Source organism: Petaurus breviceps, unplaced genomic scaffold (genome assembly GCF_028583685.1).
Source record: "Petaurus breviceps papuanus isolate PSGF00001 unplaced genomic scaffold, PetGlider_PUasm1.0 90977, whole genome shotgun sequence".
NCBI classification, from domain to species: domain Eukaryota; kingdom Metazoa; phylum Chordata; class Mammalia; order Diprotodontia; family Petauridae; genus Petaurus; species Petaurus breviceps.
Window position 1 is genome coordinate 17,719,735 of NW_027187391.1, and position 17,493 is coordinate 17,737,227.

Consider the following 17,493-nt stretch of genomic DNA (forward strand, 5'->3'; position numbering starts at 1 on the left):
CTCCTGACTCCAGGGCTGGTTCTCTATTCACTATGCCACCTAGCAGCCCCTGTGCTATCCTTTAGTGTCTTCCAGCATCCCAAAGGGAGGATTTCTCAAAAACAACTCTCACACAGAAGCAAAATTAACTTTAGCTTTTAGCAAATGTTTGCCAACGAGCACTTATAGGAAGAAGAGAACACCCTATAGGGCGTTTCCATGTCCCAAACCAAGAATCACTGCCCTTGAGAGTAACTTTGCAGTGCTTTCTTTTGCTTCTTTTTTCCCTTGAGTTTTTATTTAGCTTAAAAAATTAAATGTTGTATCCAAGACTTGACTTTGAACATTAAACCAAGTGAACTTAGTAACTACTTACATTTAAACTAATCACTATTTTTCTTTCATTCATTCTGAGTCCTTTCCATCAGGATTCCTTTTCCATTTCTTTTCATTTGCTTTTCTTTATATGGTGGAAGTTAGTGTGTGCTCCATTCTTTTGGTTCGGCCCTTTTCCACTTTATATTATTTCATTCAGGTTTTTCCATATTTCTTTGTGTTCCTTGTATTTGTTGCGCTGATTGCAGTAATGCAATTAAATTGCAATAGGCAGCATGATGTAGTAGAGAAATGGCCTCGGTTCAAGTACAGTCTCTGACACATAGCAGTCAAGGGACCCTGAGCAAGTAATTTAATTTCTGAGTGCCCCAGGCTACATATTGCAGAATTGTCACTCTGCATTTGTATATTGGCTCCTCATTTTGAACTCCCTAAATCCTCCCCAAAAAGTTTAAAAATAAAAAAAATCCAAATACAAAATGTATAAAATCTATTTAATTATTCCTCTATTATTGGAATTTAGGTTGCTTTCTGGGGTTTTTATTTTGAGAAATTATATAGCGCTGTTAGGAAGGCCTCTGAGAAGATAGTTCTTTTAAAGAAACTGATACTACTTTCATCTCTTCCACTTTTCAACATGACTTTTGATCTTCTATAAATAACCATATCTTCCTCCCCCAAACCATCCAATGGTCATATCTGCTGATGGTTACTTATGCTTCTGTGAGTCAGGAGCAATGTGCCTAACTTCATCTTGATGATCTGTAGTTGCAAGTAATGGGAATTACAAAGTGAACATTTATTTGTGATGTTTGTTGTGCTTCACTGACAAAATGAACAATAATAATGATTGGAGAAACAACATTTTTGAGAGGAAAAACAAATTTCTCTTCCACTTATTTGATTTTTTCTAAGATTGTGTCTTCCAAGGAGACCCAAAGTAGTAGTGGTTCTGTTTACTTACTCTAGTGAGAAGTTCATCCATTTCGGTCACCAACGTATTCAGATTGCTCTCTGCCAGCTGAAGAAGTCTCTCTGGTGCTCTCTGAGGTGACAACGAGTGCTGAAAAATATTTATTTCAAATGCTTTGCAGTGATTAGTAAGTGGGGTGTAATCATTTAACAATGACAGTACTTCCTACACCTTGCTACAAATGTGAACTCAAGCATCTCTACATCTAAGACCAAGCAAAATTCATAAAACCATTATACAACTATGGGCTATAAACCTGAAGGGAAAGAATGAGAAGAGTTTAATTTATCCAATCCTCTGCTTTTATGTGGACGAACAACTAAACAATCTTATCTCTTCTTTTAATGTTCCTGTGAGCTAAATGCAATATAACCTCTAATAAATCAATAAACATTTTATTAAGTGCCCACTATGAACCAGGCAATGTGCTAAGTGCTGGGGATACAAAAAGAAAAAGACAAGAGATGGACCCTGCCCCTGAAGTCTCAAAGGAGCTTACAGTTAAATGGGGGAAACAATATGTAAGCAAATATATCTGTATCTATCAAGCTATTTACAGGATAAATAGGAAATAAACAAAGGGAAGGCATTAAAATTGAGAGGTTCTAGTAAAAAATGGAATATTAGTTGGATTTAGTTGAAACCCATGACTCCAATGTTCTATGACTCCATGATAAAACTTTTTTTCTATTTCCTTAGTTCCCCTACCCCCTTGTTTCATCTTCCTTGGACCTACAAACCAATGGTCAATATTATGAGTAAAAAAGCAATATGTACTTAAAGATGACATCTTCAGGGACAGGGAATCAGTAAGCACTTATAAATGTTCTGGGAATACAAAAAAAAAGCCAAAAAATAGTACCTGCTCACAGTTTAATGGGGGGAACCACGCAAGCAACAAACAAGATAAATACAGGATAAATTGGAGATCATCAACACAGGGAAGGCACCAGAAATAAGGGGGGTTGGGAAAGGCTTCTTGTGGAAGGTGATATTTTAGCCTGCCCTTGAAGGGAAGCCAAGAGGTAGCTTAAGGAGGAAGAGCACTGCAGCAAGTGAAAATGCCCTGGGTTGATGGAGAGTCTTGGGTCAGGAATAGCAAGGCAGTCAGGCAATGTCCTACTGCAGAAGTGTCAAGCACCCATGCTGTCTTGTGATTGTACTTAGCACCTATTATTTTCTTCCTTCAAACCACTAAAATCCTCAGACCTACTTCAGATAAACTATCTAATCATACTTCTCTCATTGTGTGTTTATGAAGTTTATTTTTTTAGCCTAAGTTTATTTCATTATCTTAGATTCAGCCCAGAGTTCTAGCTCAGAGGTATCAAACACAACCAGTGGAAAAAACTCCTGTGTGGCCTGAACCAGGTTAAAATGTAATTGGGGGAAAAAAAATTAACAAAATAAATAAAACAACAATATTCAATAGATAATATTAATAAATGGTTTTGAGTTAATATATGACCTGCAGGCATCTTTATCTATGTGGGCTTTGTTTCTATGAGTATGACATCACTGTTCTAAAGGACAGGCTGGACTGGAGTCAGGGAGACTAGGGTTCAGATCTTGTCTCTGGAATTCAGTTTCTCTGAGGTTCAAATTTCATCTTTAAAACAGGATCATAGTGCCTTCCCTTTATTATCTATTTCCTACTTATTTGGTATATAGTTTTCTTTGCACATATTTATTAGTGTGTTGTCTCTCTCATTACATTGTAAGGGCCTGTCTTTTGTTCCTTTCTGTTACCCCAGAGCTTAACATTGTGCCTGGTACATAGTAGGTTTACTTAACTTAATAAATGTTTATCAATTAATTGACTATCTCAAAGTTAATGTGAGAATCAAATGAGATAATGTATGTAAATGCATTGTAAACTTCAAAGGGCCATGTAAATATAATTTATTAACATTAGCAGTGTATTGAGCACACAATAGATGATCAGTTCTTTTTAAACCCTAGTCATGGTCTTCCCCTTCCTCTCCACATTTCTTCTATTTTCAGATTTAATGACCCCACATCTTTTTACTTTTCTTCATAAGCTCTATTTCTCATACCTTCCACGAAAGAAAATATTTTCCAAAGACTGTATTTCTTCATCACATCTGTGATTTTGCCCCACGTGGGTACATTTCGTTCTACTCACAATCAGTATCACATCTTTGCATCCAAGCAAAGGGTGATCATAAATGCAGATGTTAATGACAATTTATCTTCCTAGCTACCTCCAATTGATCTCATAAAAAAATTGGGATCATCTTCAAGGAAATGCTTTGCATTCCTCAGATAAAGCAGAACAAGCCAACAGGACAGTTATTATTTACCAAAATGTGGCTATAGATTTTTAACATATCCCTGCTCTTGTATTGTACTTGGCACTCATTATGACTGGATAGCCTTGCAAACATACCTTTAGCTCCTGAGTCACATTTTCAAAATTGTATAGCATTTTATACGGTGCGGGCAGTGGGCCAGTAAGGTTGATGCTAATAGCCATCTGCTCAAGGCGAGCCAAGTCACTGAGAAGGAGTCCTGTACATTCATCACCACAAACTGTGAAAGGAAAGTGACAACGAATATTTACTTCTGCTAAATGTCTGAGGCAGATGTTCAAGGATTTTCGCTCTGAAATATTTTACAGCCCACATATATTTCTGTGAAAGATAATGCTACTCATCTCAGATAATTAACCCCAACAAATGCATGGCAGTTGAAAGAGATGGAAATAGCAACAAGGGAATAGAAGTGCCTTATTGTCTAGAACTTGCTAATGTGGAATGATGATATAAGTCAAAAAATGAAATACGTAGACTTAAGATACCTGAGAAGAAAGGGGGCTGTTTGAGGGAGGTGAGAAATGGAACATTTCATGCTATGGACCACTCCACACAAACCCACACATGAGCAATCTAAAAGAAATCTTTGAACAGCTGGTGAATCACAAAAGATTACAGGCAGTCTAAAAAAGCAGCTAAAGTTGTAATGCACTACATTAAATTGCTCTTCAGGATATACACAACCATTTAGTCTCCACATGCTTCATGTCCTACACATTCAAGTCTTGCACAACTACTCAGCCTCAGGTCAACTGGGGAGAGAATAATAAATAAAAATGAAACAACTACAGGTTTTTCATGTTGAAGCATTTTAGAGTCATCTTCATTATTTCTATGGTTTTGTTGTATGTATGTATGCAGGGGTCACCCATTACTTCTTATCCTCTGGGCACCTTACCAACTATCCATGGAGAAAAGACTAAACATTTGCTGCTATTGCAGAGTACCATATGCAGCCTTGTAGATAAACAATTGCTAAGGGCAAGTAACAATTCATACTGTTCAAGTATTTAGAAATGTCTATAACTATTTTGATGCTTCTAAAATGCCTAGGAAGAGCTAGCAGAAACTGGCAAGAATAACTTTTTCTGGAAGGGTGATCTGTTTGATTTATACTTTCAAAATAAGACCCATAGATAACAGTAAAAAAAAAAAAAACCAAAACACATTTCTTACAAATTATTTCACTCATAGGGAAGATCCTTTTAAAATAACTATGCTTTGTTTAGGGTGGCTAGATGGCGCAGTGACTAAAGCAAGGCCCCGAGTTCGGTTCCGGCCTCAGATACTTAACACCCACACAAAAAAAACTGGCTGTGTAACCTTGGGCAAGTTACTTAACCCCAGTTGCTTTAAAAAAATAATTATGCTTTGTTTTTTTCTATAATTTAACATTCAATATTTTTCAATAATTCCATTTTTTTTCAAGATCATATGTGGCGGTATCGCGGCAGGCCGTCAGACTTGAATGTCTGCCTGCCATTGTATATTTATATGTGAGTATGATGCTTCTATGTACCATGTATGTATAAGTTAAGAAGAGTAAGGAGTCAAATCAAAATTGGGAGACACTTTGAATTATGCTTTAAAGTGGTAAGAATTTAATTATTTCACTCAATAGACCCCTTCTGAGCTACCTGTTGGCCAAAATATCATTAACTAGAGCCTGTATGCAACGAGAAGAGTAAAGAAGGTGATTCTGCCATAGGAGCAGCAGTTCTGGATGTGTTAAAGAATACTTTTCACATAGCTTAACCCTTCCCAGTAGAGTGATGAATTAGCTTCTTTCAGGTGTTTAACCTATCCACCCCACCCCCGAACTTCATAGGCTTGTATTTTATTGAGAGGTGGAGGGATAACATCACTGAGATCAGAGTTGAAATGGATAACTAGGACTCTTACTGTCTGCTAGCCCGTGCATCCTTTAATGAGATGATAAAGGAAATTCAGAAGGCAACCAAGCTATATATTTCAAGAGCAAATCTCTATTATCTCGTCAATTTGATTGAACTGAATATAAGTACTTCTTGAGTAGCCACCTTTGTGCTTACTGGGTTTGGTCCAATTGGGTTTGGGGGGAAGACAATAGAAAGAATGTTGGATTTGGAATCAGAGGACCCGAGTTTGAATCCCAGTGCTGCCAATGTGGGCCCTGAGCAAGTCACCTCTCTGGGTCTCGATTTCTATATCTACAAAATGAGAGAGTTGATTAGATAGCTTCTAAAGCCCCTACCATATTTAAATCCCTGGTCCTTTGATCTGTGACCCAGTGAAAGGGATACTGAGCACACTACCCATGCTCAAGGAGCAGATCCCCTTTGGTTAGAGGGAATTCATACTAAAGGCAGGCTCAGCATTTCCTCATTCAAACTACACACAATAGTTGCAGGAGAGGGGAGGTCTGAATTCTCTACTGTAGTTTGCACTATCCTTTCATTTTTGCCTGTTGAACAGTAGAAAGGGGGTAGAAAAGAAGAGTCAGTTTTTCTTAAGTTTACAAATTTGAAGTAAGGGTTCTTGAGAGTAAAAGTTTTTTTTTACCATAAAAAATGCTTTAGATCAGGAATTATTAACTTTTTTGTGTGTCCTGGACACCTTTGGCAGTGTGATGAATACTCCCTACTCAGAATAATGTTTTTAAATGCATACAATAAAATACATAGGAATGATCACAAAAGAAACTAATTATATTAAAGTTTTCACAATGTTTTAAAACCTTATATTACTTGATCCTAGTTTACAAAAACAACACTGCTATAGGTTAATTTGTATACCAGCAATTAGGAAACACTGAACTTTCTATTTTTCTATAAGATTACCATCTAATTACAGAGATAAGACATGCATAGGTGAACTCACTGGAGAGCCATTTAAGATAGAAAACAATAAAGTGATATTCTAAGTGTATTCATGGATCAAAATACATTGACAATAAAAATTTTGGGTGATTAATCCCAAAGGATGGGTAGGGACTAGATAGGTGAAGAGAAGGGCCTTCCAGAGAGCATGGGGTGTGTGTGTGTGTGTGTGTGTGTGTGTGTGTGTATGTGTGTCTGTGTGTGTGTGTGTGTCTGTGGTGGGATAGAGGTGGAGGTGGACTTGTAGGGGAAGGATAATCTCAGCAGGGATGTGTAAAGAGGTCAGTCCATTAAAAGTTAAGAGAACTTGCTGGAGATGAAGTTGCATAGGAAATATAGTTCCAGATTACTAAAGATCTTGAAAATTGGTTATGTAGAGTATAGGCTTGATTAAACTGACAATAGGGAGCCATTTAAAGTTCATAAACCTGGAAACGACAGGATGGAAAGATCAACTTGGCAGTGGTGTGCCAAATAGACTAGAACCAAAGGACGCAGAGTTGGGGAAGTTAAGAGCCCATTGCTTTAATCAATGTGTGAAGCCTACAGAGGTACGAGGAGAAATGAACTGGGGAACATTTCAAAGACAAGTCATCAAGACTTAGTGACTTACTGGTTATAAAGGATGGGAAAAAAGGAAGGAATTGAAGAAGACTCCCAGGTTTTGAATTTAGGTGATCCATAAAGGAGTGGTGCAATTAGCAACAGTAGTGAAAATGAGAGCCAAGGTTAGATTAGGAGGAAAGAGGAAAAGTTCTCATTATGAATTTTCTAAGTTATCTTTATTTTTTGCTCAGGTAAATACAAGTGTGAAGAAAACTTCTTCATTCTCCTCAATGTGCAGTGACACTAGAGAATGATGTAACTCTTATGGTTCAATTCTCATTATAATGTTCTTAAATGTATAAATTGAAAGGACTAAGAAGAAAACTAATTATATTGGATTAAAGATTTAATTTTTTAGGGGTGGCCAGGTGGCTCAGCGAGTAAGAGCACCAGCTCCAGTGTTGGGATGACCTGGGGATCAAATCTGGGCTCAGATACTTAGTACCACACCCAGAAAGAACTGGCCATGTAACCTTGAGCAAGTTACTTAACCCTGATTGCTTAAAAAAAAAGATTTAATTTTTTCCTAACTATATGGAATGTAGAAGTGAGATCTGATTTGCTGTAATATGTCACAGAGCAAATCGGTAGAGTTGGAGGAAGCATGAGAAATGCTTATTTTTCTCCTATACATCCTATATCTCATGCCTCTATTTGGTTTGGTTCCCTGTGTCACTTAAAATGAAAATGTATTTAATTGCTTTTTCAAAGAATCAAACAATCTACCTTATGACTCTGTGTCAAAAAGCCTATTATTAAGTCAGGTCTTATGGTTTTTACAGTTGCTTTTAAGAAGAACACAGTATGGGCACATTTCCATAAATGAAAGCTAAGTTTTACAGCAATCTCTTAAGTAATATACCAACATCTGTCCTAACAGGTCAGAAAGACTTATGGATATGACAGCCGTTTGCAAGATTTTAAATTGGCTAACTCCAGATAATTCAATATCTATTTTTTAAACTGGAAAAAAGTTAAGCTTCTAATATAAAATAAATTTGTGGGTTGCTAGTTTATTCTGACACTGAACAGTTCCCTTCCACAACAAGCTACTTTTATATACCCTCAAAAAAGCTGAAGTGGTTTGTAATAAACATTAGAAATGGGATGCAAATTAAAACCAAATTTAATTTACCACGATAGAGAAGATTTAAAGAGCTTATAGAGATATGAAGTATTCCCATTGTGTAAACAATTTTATTTTGATTGTGTAGTAGCTGACTATAGTGTAAATAAACACCTATTTTTGATAATCAGTTCCCCCAAAGAATTACATCACATTAGCCTTTTATTTTAGCAAGGGAGACAAGGCAAGGTAGCAAAGAATGTCTAAAATGTATAGGAGTAAAAGCAAATATTTCAAGATGATGATTATATTGTACAAGACTAAATGTTTCCAAGGCTTTGCCCATAAAACTGTCAGGATAAATTCATGTCTAATATTAACAAATGCAGTGCTAAATTCAGATCATTACAGCTATGCTCACATAAGGGGAAAATCATGCAGTCAGTATCACAGATTTTTTAGCTAACAATTAGAACATAATATTGTATTTTCACCACGATCTCCCATGCATAACAACTACTACTAATATACCTTCAAGTCACTCAAAGTGCTTTTAAACAACAGAAATAGATCCTAAAATAAACTTAATGGGCATGAAGATAAGTATAAAAAGTTCATTGATTAATCTGTTTTACATAAAGATACCCATAATGTCTGTTCTACTTAGTCTTCAATATTTATAGCCAGAAATGTGTATTTCTAACACAAGATCATAAAATTTTACAAAAAAAAATGTAGGTCTCATCTGCATCAATGGATGCCTTTGGCTTATTGTTTCACAGATTTGAAAATTATTTTCCTTCTCTTATTGTTATGCCTCAATGTTCCAGATCCTTATTTCCTATTAACTTTTTCTATGAATTTATTAATTCCGGATTATTTTTAAAGAAAATACACCAAATAGTTTTAATTTAATTCCAGACTCTTTAAGACTAAATGCTCTTTACCTGCTATTAATATTGTCTTTGCATGAATGTTAAGAGAGGTGCTACTAATATTGTCCTTATTTGTTTGAATGGGAAGAGAGGTATTAAATACAGTTGGAGATAAATCTGTTCAAAAAGATTGATGTGATATTCATAATATAGTTTTGTACTTAAAGCCAACACTGTGAAACAGCTGTGAAAACTGAAAACATTGTTAGATCAAGGGTTGTTTAAAGTGTGTGTGTGTGTGTGTGTGTGTGTGTGTGTGTGTGTGTGTGTGTTGGGGTGGTGTAGTACTAGATCACTATACTCTGGGATCATATCTGGAATTTAAATTTTTTTAAGATAATACAAGGGAAGAAAAGAATGGAAAATGTTGTATGAGAATCAGATGCATCAACTATTTGAATAATTATGGTGGTTGTTACCATGGCTAGAATTGACACATGAAGTTTAATCTGAAGACTGAGGAGGGGCATGTTTTCATAGGATAGCAGTGGTCTTTTAAGACTTGAAGGACTGCCCTGTGAATTCTTTGTTGTTCCAGAGGGAAGAATTAAGACCAATAGATTTTTTTTTTTCAGCAGGCAAATTTAAGCTTAATATGAGAATGAACTTTTTAATCAAAAGAGTCATTCAAATGGAACAATCTGCCTTGTGAAGTAGTTATGTCCTCATCATTGGAAGTATCCAAGCAGAAACTGTATAAGCATTTGTCCAGGGCTGCTGTTATAAAGGATTCCTGCACTGATTGTAAGAGATGGTTTAGGATCAGAGAACCATCTAAAGGGTCCTCAGGGGCCACCTACTTCATTCATCCTACTCATTCTAGACAAAAAGTAACTGATGTTTAGAGTGGTTGAGGTGACTTCCCCAAAGTCATACAGGTAGGAAACATCAGAGGTGGGATTTGTACCCAGGTTTTCTCACTCCAGAATCAGGGCTCTTTCCATTGTACCACACTGCCTGCCATAATAGGGAACACAGAGACATTTCTGTCACAGTGATGGGATGGTTCTTTCTAAAAATGTTTTTGAGGTAAATCAAAAATCTAGGGGGCAAAGTTATAAACAGGGAAAATGCTCTGTAAATAGTCACTGCAAATCAAAGAACATTCTTTGTATGTACTCACTGTAGAAAGAATTGCTTTATCTCACAAAGGTCTCCTTACCTAGATCTCACTCACAGAGGGTGGAATCAGATGTATTCTCATTGAATATGAAAGACAGAAATATATTGCTGTATATTATGTATGGAGCATAATAACATGAATTACTATAGCATTGATTTAGTTTGCAAATGATTATTAATCTGGGCCCAAATACCAAATTGCCTTGTCACAATAAATTTAAAATGCAGAGACAAGAGTAAAGATTTCATGTTTTATCAGATGGCTGGAAGGTACATAGACAGTAACTAATTTAGGGGACAAGATATAATGCTTTCTTTCAGGGAGTAGCACTTTTCCTGGGTCTTTACTATGGACTTTATTTCAGTTCTGCAATTTCAGGAAGCACAACAGCAAACTCATTTCTTATATAGTACTTTTATACTTTAAATAGAAGTTCATTGGACCAGGAGAAAGTTGACAGTATCAGAGAGAGAAGGAGCATAATATTGTGGAAAGAATGCTGAACTTTTGACTACTATTTTTTGTGGAACTCTGGGAAAATCACTTTGCCAAATTAATAGCAGGTTCCTTATCAGTAAAATAGGAATAATTTACATTACCTATATTCTGGGATTATTCTGAAGAACTAAAAACTGTAAGTTGAAAAGTGCTAGATAAATTTGAATTAATAATATGAAATAACTACAAAATAATTAAATTAATTCCATAAAACGCATCCAAATTTGTCTAATTACTGTATCATCTACCTGTATATACTGAATAAAAAAAAATTGATAGTTTAAAAAAATCATAGCCTAATTAAAAAAAACTTTTAGGTGGGGTAATATTTTAGACACATTTGCTAATTTTAACTTCTGTTTTGGACATAAATAATATATATTTGAATTATACCACGCATAAACAATTTTGCTATCTTATGACTTTATTTTTTCTAATCAAAATAACTCCATAGAAGATGAACTGTGAAAATATCTAGATTCTGCATCCCACTAAAATTTCAACCTTTAATGAATAACTTCTTTGCTGTTCCTTCTTGGGCTCAAGAATGTCTAGATCCCTTTCTGTTAAATGGTTAAGTAAATCATAAATGATAATTGAAAGTTGTGATGGACTCATTAAGCTAATGCCTTAAAAAGTCATTGTGACCATCTAATCAATAAGCAGAGATCAACTCAATGTATGCATATTTCTCTAAAAAAATGGCATGGGACTTCACACCTATTGGATTGGCTAATATGACAGAAAAGGACAATGATAAATGCTGTGGGGAATGTGGGAAAATTGGAACATTAATGCACTGTTGTCGGTGGAGCTGCAAACTGATTAAACCATTCTGTAGGGCAACTTGGAACTAAGCATAAAGAGCTATAAAACTAAGCATACCTTTTGATCCAAAAGTGACAATCCTAGGTCTGTATCCCAAAGAGATTTTAAAAAAAGGGGTGGGAGAATGGGAAGGATACATCTATATAAAAATATTTATGGGAGCTCTTTTTGTAGTGGTAAAGAATTGGAAATTGAGGGAATGCCCATCAATTGGGGAATGGCTGAACAAGTTGTGATAATATACTTGTAATGAAATATTACTGTCCTATAAGAAATGATGAGCAGGCTGATTTCAGGAAAACCTGGAAAGACTCATATTAATTGATGCAAAATTAATTGAGCAGAACCAGGAGAACATTGTGCATAGTAATAGCAATACTGTATGATGATCAACTGTGAATGATTTAGCTCTTCTCAGCAATACCATAAAGCAACATAATTCCAAAGGAATCATGATGAAAAATGCTATCCATCTCCAGAGAAAGAATTGCTGGAGTCTGAATGCAGATCATAGCATATTATTTTTCACTTTCTGTATTGCGTGTGTGTGTATGTGTATGTGTTTCCTTTGGGTCCATGTCTTCTTTCACGATGTGACTGATATGGTAATATGTTTTGCATGGTGGAACATGTTTTTACCCATGTCAAATTGCTTATTATTTCAGGGAGGGGGAAGGGGAAGGAGGAAGAGAGAAAATTTGGAACTCAAACATTTTTTAAAATCAGTGTTAAAAATTGTCTTTACATGTAGTCGAGGGAAAATAAAATATTATTTTTAAAAATTGAATGGGAAGAAAATTTGGATGTCCAGCTAACATGTCTTTATGTCTTACCTTATTTCTGCCCTTGGAACTCTTACCTCACTTCTACCACTTAGAATCCTGGTTTCCTTCAGGACCTCAGTTCAAATGGTACCTTCTGTAGCAGGTCTTTTAGGATCCTACCAGCTAAAGAGCCTTCCCTAAGGTTACTGTCCATCTATTCTTTATGTTCTTGTTTGTACTTATTCATTCACGTTATCTTCTTCATTATAACATAAGCCTATCAAAGGCAGGGACTGTTTTTGTCTAACTTTGTATCCCTAGTGCTTAGCACACTGCTTCGCACAGGGCATATACTTACTAAATACTTCTTGATTGATAGGAATCTATCATACTTTTGAAGACTTCCAGTGAAGCGAATTCCAAAGTGTGTTGTAAGGAAATCCCTTTGTAAATGTTTGTGTTAAATAAGTGTAAGCTCTTATTATTATTGTAATAGAATTATGTGACAGGAGCTCCTTCTACTATTTGACAATATTCATTACTAGGTTATTTATGTCATGGAAATTCCTCATCCTACTGGTAAAGCCTATTTCATCTTGTTCCATTTCCAGTAGAAATGGAGTTTTGACAGTAAATGACTGTAGATGAATAAATATTGACTATACTGGGGTACAGAGGGGGCTTACCTCATTTCACATATTTACTCTATATTCCTGATATATCACAGGATCACATTTTATTTGTGAGGCTTACCTGTCTGACTAATAGTTAGGATGTTCTTCATTATATGCCCTTCCTCTCTTTCTTTTGCACTAAGGATCTGCAGTGGAGGCAAGATTGAATGGTACTTTCTAGAGGATGAGTAAGAGGACACAGGTTGATGGTTTCTTGAATATCACCCAAAACGTCTGCATCTTAATTTATCTAGCTGAATAGATTAAGAGGGCACACTGTATTTTATGGTTCAGGGCTTCTGAGGAAGATTAGGACTATAGTAGCAATCACTCTCATAGACATTCCTATTATATGTTTTTCTTTAACCTGAGCCAGTCCATCCTCAGTTTTATACAATTCCACAAATATCACACAACACAGCTGCCCTACAGATTTGCCCTGCTAGGCAAATGCATAATTTGCTCTATTCCTGCTTCTAGCTTCTGGATGTTGGGATGCATTAAAAAAAGAGAGAGAAAGCGGAGACAAAGTCCATGATGCATTTTCATCTAGTCAAGTCACGTTTGGTCACCATGTTTCTGAAACTGACTATAGAAATTGAGTCTTGAGAAGGGCAGTCAAAATAATTAGAGTCATGGGAACTCTCTCTCAAGAGGAAGAATTCTGAGAAGTATGCAGGAAGAAAGAGAAAAAAAAAGATGCAGCAGAAATTCTTATATTTGAACCAGAGTAGAGCATAGAAGAAAATATTTTGGAATCAATCCCTCTGCATGCTCACAAGAGTAAATAGAATTCAGCAAAACCGGAAAGTAGCATGAGGAAATATTTTCTCTTTCATAAGCCAAATTATAAAATATTAGGGCAGAGATATAGGCATAAAGAACCAGCTAATCAGAAGATAATTCTATTCTTTGAATAAGAAAAAATCTATTGATTCATAAAAAAAAATATCAAAACCCTTAAGACTCAAGGCTTTACCAATTGCTCCTGCCTTAGTTTGAAATTAATTTCTTATATGGTACAGTGCTGGTTTATTATGGTAGTATAGTTAGGTTTGGTATAATATTACTATGTGAACATATGACAATTTACATTAAATTCTTTTTAGTGGGGTGGCTAGGTGGCACAGTGAATAGAGCACTGGCCCTGAAGTCAGGAGGATCTGAGTTCAAATCTGGTCTCAGACACTTGACACAAAAAACTAGCTGTGTGACCTTAAGCAAGTCACCTAAGCCCAATTTCCCTACCTTCCCCTCTCCAAAAAACAAACAAAAAAATTCTTTTTAGCTACTATCCACAGGGATATTATAGTTAGCAGATCACTGCTGTCCTGCATACTAACAATTCAGGTATTATACCATTTCAACTTATTGTGGAACAGGGAACTAGCAACAAGTCTGACTACACCAGTCCTCAAGATAATGACTTTTATGCTCACCAAGCAACCGTGCATTGACTAAAGTGGTTTCTGAAGGACCTTGATAGTGGGAAGGGGGTTCACTAGACAGTGCACATAAGCATTCTGATCACTGGAAAGTTAAGGCCTCTATTGCAAATTAATCAGTTGACATTATGCTAAATAAATCAGTTCCTCCTGAGTTTTACGCGAACCTGTTATCCAGAGACTCTGTAAGGTTAAGAAATCGAGTTCTTGAACTTTTAAAACTGAAAGCCAGGCCCTGAATCCCATGTGATTCTGAAGTTCTCTTGCCTGAGTAAGCTCCCTCTTCTGCTTGCCTCTCTACCACTCCTCTGGTACAATCTCTTGACTGCAACAATTACTACTAAAATTTTGTAGAAAAAATATATAGTAAAAAATGGAGCTACTACAAGCTATGCCAGTAATTTTTAAAAACATTATTGATGGGAAAAAATGACTATGCACTGTGACATAAATTTTCTTTTTAAGTCACTTAAATATAACTTTCCCTCTCTACATTTCATTAACTCTTGACATTGGCTTTTTCAGTCAATGATATTTAATAAAGTGAGGGCCCTTGAATAGAGATATTTCTTTAAAATAATATGTAGTTAGAGGTTCCTGAAAGTTCATCTTTCCTTGCTTTTGGTGTATTATTATTTAATGTTCACGTTTCTGCTTTAGAACATGGCATTGCCCTTTAAGATTCAATGGCAGAAAATTAATTAGGAGAAATGATTTGCTGTAGAATGGCTTTTTAGATCAGTGTTCGTTTAAAAAGTATCTGAGTAGCTAAGTAATAGGCATCTAAGCAGATACACGCTCATATGTAACACCCTCCCTAAAAATAGTGCTACTGAATTACTTTAGTAATCCACCTCACACTTACACAAGTATATCTTGACTTTTGTAAACAACACATCTGTGTTTTATGGTACCTGGGCATGCTGATATGAAGGTCTTATCTATTATCATGTCTGATTTCTATTGTCTTGTCAGCCTTTTGTATCTGAGGCAGCTACAATCAAATCCAAGTATGAGAAAAAAAAAAGTCCACTACTTCACGTGCTATTAATATCAAATAATATAGGAAGCTAATTGTAAGGCAGGCTACATTGCTACAATGACATACGTGACTTTTGAATGAAAATGTTCTGGGGGCATTTGGATTTCTCTTTCTTACTTCCTATCCTTATTTCTCTGTCTACTTTGATGGACTTATTGAAATAGTGTGGGTACAGGCCCAACTAGTACAAACTGAAACCTCTCTCTGCCTTTTCATCCCAGGCTATTATTCGTATCCTTCAATTATTCCTCCACAGAGGAGCTTTCCAATGTCCTGGAGTTTGCCATTCTTATGTATGACCAATCTTTCTGTTTTTCTAGTCATACATACCCTTGTTAATGTCTTTTATATTGTTTTATACACATCATCATTAATAACACATCAGTCTACTTATGCTTGCCATACTGCTTGTCACTGCTCTTTGGGTCATTACTTGTAATTTTTATTGTCTGAAGACCATGGTGTTTCATTTGTAGTTATATAGCATTACCAGAAAAACAGTGGCATTAAAGGCGATGATGTTCTGTGGCAGGGAGCTCTTTGGGATCACTAAAATCATTACTTTTGTTTGTTGTTTAGTCATTTTTAGTCATTTCTGACTCCATTTTCTTGGCAAGCATATTGGAGAGGTTTTGCCCAATGGTTCATCTCATTTTACTGATGAGGAAGCTGAGGCAATATTGATGTGGCCAGTTTCTCAATAGTCAATACGCATTTATGAAGTGCCTACTATGTGTCGTCAGGCACTGTGCTCCAGTAATATTGTAAATATATTGATCTTTTGACAATGAATGGACATTAAGAGTGCAAACAGTTTAATATTTCTAGAGAGTTGGTGGGAACAATAGAGAACCCAAGACCATTTTGTATTTTTGTTAGCTACCTGCGTCACTGTGATCAAAGCATTTTGTCACTTGGTGACCAACCTTCCAATGTTGAGTCCCTCTAGGTAGCTAATCTGAGTTTAGACAATTGCCACATAGCTTTCACTAAATCTGTACTCAAGGTCTTTCCAGATTGGCAGATGCTACCAGAATTTAAGTTTCACTGGTACAGACTTCAAGAACCCAAGATTATGCTCCATGCTACAATGAAGCAAGAAATGGTACTTTTATACAAATTTTGTTCTCACTCTTGCTTTTCTCTCACTCTTTCCCTCTCTCCATTATTCTCTTCCTTTCTCTCTTCCCTTCTCCATCTCTCTCTCTCTCCCTCCCCAATGTATTGCTCTCACTCTCTCCATATATCTCTGCTTGTCTTTATGTCTTCAATTCAGGACACTAATGTGAATAATCTATTCCTTTGGATGAAAGAATTTTACAATTAAATGAGGTCCTTTATAAGATCTTAATAAGAGAAAGGCCTATTTCAGTTTTGGATTTGATTAAAGGTCTACAAACTAAGTTTATGACTTGATCTTGATCTTTTTAACACACTACAGATTTTCTGGAATCAATGAGAGGGAAATCAGAATAAGTTAAGAACAATTTTACAAAGCTCTTTCCTCTCTTGTATATGCTTAGATAAAGATGCTCTTGCTAAAATTCACTTTCAGTATTTCCAGATTACATATTTCAAGAGAATGTTTTGAAGCAGCATGTCTGCAGATGTCTTTATGGACTACAGGGGGAAGGCACTGTGTGTAACTCAGGATATAAAGTAGCTGGGCCACTGATTATAAATTCAGAAGGACTCTGAAAAATTTAATATACACAGATCTTTAATCTGTCACAGAGATAGTACCTACCTTTGGCAAAACTGTACGCCCTGGGACAGACAAAAATAAAATAAGCCCTCAGGAGCTTTGTTGTAGATTTTCAATGAATTTATTATAGCATGCTGAGAATTTTCTTAGTAGTTCTAGGCTCCATGGGATGGAGGCCAGAACAGCAGGTGAATAGCAAAGGTTGGATGAATGGTGTCAGAAAGAATGAACTATAGTACTAACAAGTATAGAAAAAGACCAGTTTACTTCCCTTAAAATGAACCAGGAGTTGAGCAAAGAAACCCCCGAAAGCAAGTGGTAAAGT

The 17,493-nt window shown here is 35.9% G+C and overlaps 1 protein-coding gene across 1 annotated transcript in view; it reads right to left on the reverse strand.

The window, feature by feature from the left end:
• Window positions 1-17,493, reverse strand: part of LAMA2 (laminin subunit alpha 2) — an 831,335-nt gene that overhangs the window by 181,389 nt on the left and 632,453 nt on the right. Inside the window, exons 33-34 of the mRNA XM_069077437.1 lie at window positions 3,699-3,841; window positions 1,280-1,378 (exon numbers count right to left, since the gene is read on the reverse strand). Of these exons, the coding sequence (XP_068933538.1) occupies window positions 1,280-1,378; window positions 3,699-3,841 (242 nt within the window). The remainder of the gene's footprint in view (window positions 1-1,279; window positions 1,379-3,698; window positions 3,842-17,493) is intronic.